This window comes from Ciona intestinalis, chromosome 4, assembly GCF_000224145.3.
Source record: "Ciona intestinalis chromosome 4, KH, whole genome shotgun sequence".
Taxonomy (NCBI): Eukaryota; Metazoa; Chordata; class Ascidiacea; order Phlebobranchia; family Cionidae; genus Ciona; species Ciona intestinalis.
The window spans coordinates 3,313,905-3,323,828 of NC_020169.2; the positions used below are offsets into that span (position 1 = coordinate 3,313,905).

A 9,924-nucleotide genomic window follows, 5' to 3' on the forward strand; every position below is an offset into this window, starting at 1 on the left:
GTATGCGGGAAATAGCTACTCGACGTAAGTGCATTCGGGAAACAATTCGTGCGGTGGATACTGTCAAAACTTTTCTCCTACCTGCTTTACAACAATTACGTCACGTAACAGTGACGTGATTAAAACTGTGCTGCGCGTGAAGTGAGAGAGAATGGGCATTGGCGATTGTGCGTGTCGATTGAGATTGAACCAAATTATCCGCCGGGCACTGTGGAGTAATTTAGGAGACCTGAGGAAAATAATTCCAAATATCCTGATCGTGTTTTAAACGATTAACAACGGTCTATATGGGAGTCGTGAGGATACGGTTTTATAATTCTTTTAGTGTTCTTGTTTGCTAGAAAATGGGACGAGAAAATAGAATAAAAGGGTGTCCCATCTTTCCCTACAATACTATATAAAACAACGGTTTTAATAAAAGGTTATAAACAGTCTAACACCTACAAGCCTGTGTAGGTGTTTTAAAGGCAATTAAAACATCTTCAATACTCTTCTTTCCTTACACATATCAAAATTTGCGAACTCTCTCTACAGTTATTTTGTTGGCCGTAATCTGTATAGCTCAAGCATGTCAGGTAATACCAGCTTTAGGTTTGTATGGGTCATGTATTTTCGCAGATGATTTTATATGATTTGCTATAGAAATGAAAGGGAGCTACCAGTTATATTAAAAAACTATCATTGGATTTTAATTTTTTAAAGAAGCTGGGTACCTGCCCGAGGAAAAGACAAGACAATGGTTTACAAATAGTGTGCAACTACAGAACGATCGGGAAATGAACCATTGTCACTATTGTAAGAAAGCTTAAGGTTTACTTTTGAATTCTCCCAATAAACACAAAAATAAATTGCATAGGACTCAGGATAATACATGCATGTTCTATTATGAATATTAGAAACGAGTCACTTCAACCCACCATAGGTTCTATAAAAAATAGAGCTTTTTTAATGCAGGGCAATGTCGCCACCTAACGGCGCTATAAAACAGTCTGAATTGAATGAATGAGAAAGCGTTATCCTAGCGTGGCAAGAAAATAATAACAGTCGTTATAACACAAATGTGTTTTTACCTCGAAAACAGTTTTCTCTTGTGAAGCATTAGTTATGAAAATACATCTTATTGAACCAAGTATATAACCAACATTTTTAAATATGATATATTGGCTTATATTTGGTTGTATACCCATCGTACGATATACCCGCCATCAAAACATTTATAAAGCTCACTTTGTGTTTCTTCAACCTCAGGTTACTGAACCGATCACGCCATTGTTTATAACCAAACAAACCAGTTGCTTGACAACTGAATGGCCAATCCACAAGTTTCATTTCTTCTGTTACCAAGAAGTCTTGTAGAGCTTATTTTCGTAGTATATGTGCCATGGGTTCTAATGTCTTGAAAATAAAATAGAATCGTTGTTTGGACTCAAACAAAATGTTTGAATTTAGTAATAAAAAACAATGTATTTTGTAACTTGTTAATATAATTACTATATATTAACAAGTACGCACTACTTTGTAAAAGTACATTTATATTTCTTTGCAACAGTCACTTTACACGGTGGTGTATATATGTATGTACTTTGTTTGTATAGATAATATTACCAATACTTTGGGTACAAATAAATTTCATGTCCGTGAAAATACTCCCCTAAAACTGTAGAGCATTTCGTATAGTTTGGCATGATATACGCCTAAATTCCGTAACGCCGTTGACTGACTTGCAATTTTAATTGCTGTTTCTCGTTCCATCAGCGCTGTCCGTTTATCTTTCTTTTGTCCTTCATTTACGGCTCTCTCAGTGCTAGCAGCAAACACGTAAGCAAGTGGGCAAGTTATCAAGCTAATCGATGCCTCTTTGAATTATTCACGACGTACCTGTGTTCGCAGTTCAGCGCAACTTTGGTTTGCCAGGATTACAGGCTTCATCTGCTTCCTAATGGAAAGTCAGCGCATTGGTAATTCGTCCTGTTTTTCCGTCGATTTCAGCTTTTAATTGCTCGTTTTGCGACCCTGTCTACATGTCGCTTTCGATTAGCAGCGTCCTCAGTAAGTTGGGTCACTCGGCTGTTCCGGCCGTCGTTTCGATTGATTAGTACCGAGGTCTGTCTTGGTCCGCGTAATTATTTTCCGAAAGAGAGTCCTGCCGACGATACTTGATATGAATAATAAATCATGTGGTGGTTTTATATTCCCAGACCGGTCATCTCTCGAGGCAGAACTGTCCACTCGACCAACATGTCAACTTCGAATAAACGTCACCAAAGTTCCCAATCAAAAACGCATAGAAAATTAAGCTTTGCGTTATTGAAGCTCCAACAACCCTACAGTGCCTTCGGAACGAGCATCGTCGACTGTGCAGCTTTAATTTCAATTACGTCGCTAATGTAACTGCGCCCTGGGAGTTTGAAGTCGTTACCAATGCGGATATTTTTTCACAAAAATGTCAGGTGAAATATTAACATTATAACACTTATGGTACTGTGGGAAAAAATGGGACACCTTTAGCCCATAACGTCAAAATATCCTAATCGCGTTTTAGACAATTAACAACGGTCTATGGGAGTCGTGAGGTTGCGGCTTTATAATTCCTTGAATGATGTTTGACTATCAAATAAGAGGAGAAAGTAGAACGAAAAGGTGAGGCATATTTCCACCCTACTATACAAACGAGTAAACATGTAGTTTCAATCATCTCCAGCACCGCGTGGAAGCAAAGTGGGAATTTTGCTTTTCTGCCTGCACTTTCGTAAATGTACAAAGATCTGAAACCGCTGATTTAATTCGAAACCCATTTCTAAACACTACTCGTTAAAATCTTTGACAAATCGAGTTTAAAAATCGTTCTTAAGCAATTTGTCGTGGCTTCCTTTTAATTCGTTGAGTGCTGATCAAAACTAGGATACCATTAGAAAAAAGGCAGAATACTGGTGTCGGCTAATGTTAAAACACAAAATTAAATAATTCGATCCTGGTAAGACCTCCCGAATTTTTAACAGAATTAGACACGGAAACAGCGTACAGTTAATGTAGAACAGCAGAGCCCAGCATTACATGTATTAGCAGTAGGTCGCTGGTGCGCTGCACATGTTCGCTTTGATGAAACAGGGCACCTGATCTTGCCCGGAAGTTTTCCTCCGATAATGAATCGATAAAAGTTTAATGTCAGCAAATACAATACTAACGCCTTGCGATATACGCTGCTTAAAATTATTAGAATACCAAACAATAAGAAAATACAGTTCATGCCAAACGCCGGCCATCACTCCAAGGTACATGATTAACGTGTGAATAATTAGGCAGCCGCCTTTGTGTTGGCTTTCAGGCGAGAGAGACGCGCGGCTACGATAACGCTTCATTACTGCCAGCGTTTTGCATATCTATCTAAATTCCGTAGTCATTAGCGACCACGGCGCTTGTTTTCAATAATTGCTCCCGTTTTTTTTCCAGGCAAGACTTGAGGCGAGCGCTTTTACATGCTGTAGTGTTGTTCCTTCCCTCTCTCCAATAGTTCTTAAGCATCGTAGGCGGTCACTCGAGTATGCTTGAGATTTTGAAGCTTGAAGCTTCAATGAAACGGCAGATTTTAGTTTGGAGTTACCAGTGTATAGATCTGTGTTCGAGATGCTAGCAAAGGTTTATAACGTCGAGATATTTACATGGAAAGTAGACTGTTAGGTCAGATAGTAAAAATTGGGTCGATTGCCCGTTTGAATTTAGATTTGCTAACAGCAATGGATTAAAGCTTTATTCGTCCGATTGGATTCTATGTATTTGCATAAGCTGATTACTGCCTTTGTGGTTTGTTGGCCTTTACACATTCCTATAACCTTGTGGGTCAATTGTACCAGCAGAGAGAAACTCATTTAGTCGACATGGCTGTCGCATAGATTGCACAGCCTTGAGCAGGCAGCAGGTAGTGACTGAGATTTTTCTTAAAATATCGCTGTCAGTGCTTGGGGGAAGTGCAGTAAATACGTTACAGTCCAATTAGTGGACATTATGTCGTATCTGTGACCTCAAACGCGGTGAACATATGGCGTCAAAATCTTGCGACACCAGTTATATTAAGCGCCTTTACCTTTTTATGTGAGTAGGATTACGTGAAACGGTTAGCTGTAGAACAACTGAGTGAAGTAGTGAAGTACATATATAAGACTTTATAGTTAAGGGAAACTAAAGTATATTTTCTATTGTGTGTACGGTACAGGATTAAGTACAACAGAATTAAATCTTGGGTTCTAATATACACGTCATACAATAGGGTTAATTGTATGCGATGATATATGATGTTTGAAACACGGGGTTCATTATTGTAATCTTTTTATTTATAACCGTCGATTCCGTTAAGGGTCCGAGCAGCATATATCATTTATTTTATAATTTATAAAGAACTTTAAAAAACAGTTTTAAAGTTAAAAAGTAAAACAGCTGTGTTGCTATTGTTATCTAACCATGGCGTCAATGTTGATTTATTTTCCGTTTGTTACGCAAAGGTTAACTTGGTATTGATTCTTAGTTAACTGTTGGCATGGTAATTAATGGAACTGTATAGCAACACCATGCCACAACTCTGCTGTCTGATCGTTCTCATCCTCTGGCTGCTTCAAACTGTTGATTCTTTAGTTGTTCCAGCAAGGGTAGAAGGACTTAAGCAAGAACAAGTCACTCTTACATGCTCATACGTAGAATCTGGGTCTACCCCCCCAACAATATCATGGGCTAAGAATGAAGCAGACGGACGCACTAGTATTGTTGCTTCGTCGGTTTCAGGGTTTTCGCATATTAGGTACAATGTATATTATTAACATATATAAAAAGGTGGGGGAAGATGGGACACTATTTCATTCCATTTTATCGTCCCATTTGTTAGTAAACAAAGAAAACCCAAAAAATTATAAAACTGTATCTTCGAGATTCTCATAGACTGTTGTTAATTGAATAAAACACGATCAGGATATTTGTTGTGCTTAAGTTCTGTCTTCCCCACCTTACTATATATGTTAATATACCCTATATAGGCCATTTATTTTAATGCATTCTGTTCTGTTTGGGTGAGTCCGAACCTATATTTTTAACCACGGAAAAGACTGATTTGTCTAGTACTAAGCATTACTTTGTGTGTCGTTATTCATATTAACATCGTATTTTTAAATAACAAGTCCGACATGTTATTATAACTATTTTTTTAAAACAAAATGATGCCTGTTATTACTCAAACGCGTATTTCTTTTACCTTGTTATTAGTTTTCTTGTATACGTAATCGATTTCATCTCATTTTAGTGAAACATTCGCTGGTCGAGCAAGTTTATCGGGTGCCAATTTGACGATATCTTTACTCAAGTTGTCCGACGCAGGTTCTTACACATGTAATGTCATTGCAGTGGGTAGCCCGCAAGAATCGGGAACCACAGTGTTAAGCGTAACAGGTAAATATTAAAAGTATAAATAAAAACACGTCCATGATTTTGAAAGCCTTTTGTTTTGCCTATAATGACTTCTGGTCGTACCGTATCCATTAGTTATAGGTTACCCAAATTATCAGCCAGATATAAAAAAGTGAAAAAAATCCCCAAATAATCACCCACAAGTAACTCGTAAGGTGGAACGAGGTGTATGAAACAGAACACCCATGTTATATAGCAACTGTCGTTTGCCAGCCACGCCAGCATAAAGCAAGTTACATACATTCATAGTTTCACGTCAATACTAAACAGTAACTCTATAGTAACAAGTCAGCAGTCAATTGATTGGAAACTACAACACTTCATGTCTACTTACGAATATATAGATTTTTCAAGCAACCAATACGTAGCATGTAACGTTTGTAATTCTCTCCCAAGCCACGCCGGACATATCGGCATTTTCAATCAAGGCACCAATCGTGGAATCAAACCAAAGATACGGTGCCGCCATTTGTACAGCGGTTGGCGGTCAACCTCGCGCAGTTATCACTTGGACCGACAGCTCGGGAAAGGTAGGTTCGATACGATCATACTAATAGTTAAAAATGGATCTGCGACTTAATCGCAATATAAAGGTAAGACTATAAAAAGTGGGGATCCCTAACTCGTGTTTGATAAAGGGTGTTCGAGTTTTGTACCTATATATGTGTATAGGCTCCTCAAGGCAATTTATGTCTGACGTATTATACTTTACACAAAAACATTAAAAGATTTATTGGAGGCTGTTCTGTGCAAAAAACGAGTTGGTTCAATTTATACTAGCGAGAATTTAAAGTTTCAATGACATTCACTGATGTTTGCTGTTTTTACGGCTGTGTTTATGGATTTGGCTGTCGACACGGATTCTGTTGATTAGTAATGCGGATGAAACATTAATAATGCATGCTTTATGGGCAGCGACGTCGCCCGATTCTAAATCCCTACAACCACAGGTCCAGCCGTCCAGGGTCACTTTTCGGGAGGCAGACGACGGCTCCGTGAACGTGGAGTCCGTTCTTCTTCTTCATGTTGGTCTTCTCGGAAGAGCAGGAAACATTACTGATCCAGTGACTCTGACGGATCGGATACAAGAATTTACATGTCGTGTGAAGCATAGTAACTTAGACCCGACAGAGGACCGGAGAGTAAATGTCGAATTGATGTGTAAGTTAGACCAGTTATATAAAACAAAGTATTAAATTGCTCAAGCAGAATTTTTTTGAAAATCTTAATTAAAACTGTATGTATTCCCCAATTCCTTAATAACAACATTTCAAAATCGATGACATACTTTGGGGGTTTTGATGTGAAAAATTTGATATTTTTTATTGGCGATGATTTTTGTTGTTTATTATTTTTTTGAAGCAGTGTTTATAATAAGTGTGTAGGAAGTTTCATTTATTCGAACAAATTCTGTAATTTTTCAAAGTGGTAAAAATGTAAACAAGTTTAAACTTGCACAATGAAAAACACTGACACCATAACTCGAATTTGCTTGTGAGAAAACAATGGGAAGCACCGCCTTTACGAATTTCCATTTTTATAGTCCCACCCGTGGCGCATATCTCACTACTAGGCAACCAACTAACCTGTAACGTGGAGGGCAACCCACAACCGACCCTCAAGTGGTTTCTACCAACCGGTGAGGTGTTACGTAATTCACCCACCGTCTACGTCACTCCTACGTCATCGGGTAACGGTCGTTACGTCTGCACGGCGACCAGTAATCTGGGACCTACAGCGACCGCTTTCTTGGATGTAAATAAAGCAGAGGATTTGCGTAAGTACAGCTTTTGGTTTCGTAACTCGATAATTGCAGTGTTCTTATGAAATATTAATTGACTTCTTGCATGTATGTGTGACAATTTGTTAATTTCGAGACAAATCAGCTATTATGCTTCAGCCCATTAGTCAACAAAAAGAATTTACTGGACTCGTTATCTGCTAATTTATAAGCATGATTTTGCTATTCAACAATAATCGTCCAGGAATAAGAGTGGTGGATAAGGGTCAAATTCAAGGAACATATCATAGTTACCATCGTGGTACTATATAAATCAAAGCTGTTATATATATTTTCCTTAAAAACATTAATAAACACTTTATTTTGCAGCTGTTCTGTTTCGGACTCTAGTTCAATTGAACACCTCCTTACCGGTAACGGCCTCCGGATTTGAAATCGAATGTTCAGCAGATCTAGTTTCAACCGGTTCAAACCTGCGCGTTGGTTACGATGTAAGATTTGAATGGAGCAAAGATGGAATAAAAATACGAGATTCTTTATCTGAATACTCAAGTAATTACCCATATAGACAATTTGATCTAATTTCGTTGTTAATAGAATGCAAGTTGATTGCATTAAGTAATCTGTGTATACATATAGAAAAAAAGAGTGTAGTACTGTGGGGTAAGATGGATACCGTTGGCACGTAATATCCCATATTTCCTAAATTGTTTTTAACAATTACTAAAGCTCTGTATTATAGCCTAAGATACGGTTGTATTTTTCATTGGATACTGTCAAGTGGTACAAAAAAGAAAAAAGAAAATATTCCTTAACCTACTATACATAGGTTTCTGTACAGGATTAAAATTCATTTGTTTGTGTACACGCAAACCGAATTAACCCTCGCCTAGCCTGTCTAAATCAATTAATCTAACGTATCTATATATACAGTCATTGCGCGAGAGAAGCGTCTCCCCTCAGGAGCTGTCCGTTTGACGTCATCGTTACGTTTTGTAAACGTAAGAAGAGGACGTGATGACGCAGATTTTCGATGTCGATTGGTGAATACGACACGAATCACTGGATTCGTTTCTGCGTTGGAAAGAACTGTGAAAATTGTCGTAGACTGTAAGTTTTATATCTTTCTTAATGTGTGTATATAGCAGGTGTTGGTGTAAGATGGGCCACGACTTCATTTACAACCAATAATTACAGAATTATATACCCGTACACATTAGCGATTAGCACATTTAGCGTATTTTTAAAATTCGCATGTATTTAGATATGTTCTAGAAATGCAGTGTGTATTTTTAGCAACGAGTAGCTATTTTTGAATGCGCTGTATCCGCCTTACAAGTAAACCAAACCGAAACCTTGTAACGTTTTAGGTTACAAGTTAAAAAAAAAACAATTTTGGCTTCAGCGATATAGTACTGTGAGGTAAGACGGGACACTTTAGCACATGATATCCAAATGTTCTGATCGTGTTTTAAACAATTAACAACGCTCAATAGGAGTCGTGAGGATACTGTTTTTATAATTAATTGAATGTTCTTTGTTTACTACCAAATATAACGGGAAAATTGAATGTAAAGGTGTCCCGTTTTCCCCCACCAGACTATATATTACAAGCCTTCATTGTCCTACATATTATACTTACAAACGTACACACATTGGGAATTCGGATTTCCTTTGTAATTCCAATCTGTGATCTGATTTAGGTAACCGGGTATTTAAACACACGAGAGATTCCGCCATAATCCCTTTTCCCGAAATGGGCGGTTTCGGTAATTAATTGTTTCTTCTTCAATGCGTCGCGACTGTCACATAAATTTATCGACATTTTTTTGTATCTCAAATCGTATAATTGTTTCTTCTTCAATGCGTCGCGACTGTTACATAAATTTATCGACATTTTTTTGTATCTCAAATCGTAATCTCCGAAGAAAAGCAATCTGTCATATTGCTTCGCTCAATATGTCACCCGTTATCACTTAATAATGCAACAATGCCCTTGAATGGTTATCCTTTGTATAATAACCTGTATAATAACCAGTCTGTCTCACAATGGATTTCCAAAGTGGCATTACGCGCTTAATAACATACTTAAATAATTCCCGCCCGTTTTTCACTAGATGACCCTTTGATTTGCGTTTTCTGATTAATCCTTCCCATCGAGTGTAGTTGTCGTAAGTAGGATGTCTGGCGTAATGAGATTTTGATGTTAAATTCCCTTCGATTTACGCTAGATCCCCCTGAGAGCCGAAACCTTCGCATTTCATCAGAACCAAGTCATGGTGTCGTCAAAGAAGGGGGAGATCTTCAATTACATTGCTCTACTTCATCCAATCCAATCAGTCAATATGATTGGTATTTTCAAGGTATGTCTGTCGGTTGTTTTCAAAGTTTTTCTGTCATTCAGACTATTTTAAGTTTTCCATTGTGTGTTCTTATATAGAAAAGTTAAATATTCTTGTACGTTAATTTAAATTTGATAAACACTCGTTAAATTTATTTATTGTCATCCACGTATACACTATCCCCTGCATATAGTAGAATTTGAAAAGATGGGACACCATTTCATTCTATTTTCTTCATCCATTTATTAGAAAACAAAAAACCTTCAAAGAATTATAAAATCGTATCTTCACGACTTTCATATCATAGACCGTTGTTAATTGTTAAAACACGGTCAAAATATTTGGATAATAGGTGCTAAAGGTATCCCATCTTCCCCCANATTACTATATATT

General features: G+C 37.5%; 1 protein-coding gene across 2 annotated transcripts in view; it reads left to right on the plus strand.

The window, feature by feature from the left end:
• The first annotated feature begins 4,474 nt into the window (after positions 1-4,474).
• Positions 4,475-9,924, plus strand: part of LOC100182255 (hemicentin-1) — a 9,137-nt gene continuing 3,687 nt past the window's right edge. For both annotated transcript variants that reach the window (XM_018811761.2, XM_002126660.3), the window contains exons 1-8: positions 4,475-4,789; positions 5,285-5,430; positions 5,845-5,978; positions 6,399-6,609; positions 6,992-7,225; positions 7,559-7,741; positions 8,123-8,299; positions 9,421-9,552. In XM_018811761.2, the coding sequence (XP_018667306.1) occupies positions 4,542-4,789; positions 5,285-5,430; positions 5,845-5,978; positions 6,399-6,609; positions 6,992-7,225; positions 7,559-7,741; positions 8,123-8,299; positions 9,421-9,552 (1,465 nt within the window). In that variant the 5' untranslated portion in view covers positions 4,475-4,541. The remainder of the gene's footprint in view (positions 4,790-5,284; positions 5,431-5,844; positions 5,979-6,398; positions 6,610-6,991; positions 7,226-7,558; positions 7,742-8,122; positions 8,300-9,420; positions 9,553-9,924) is intronic.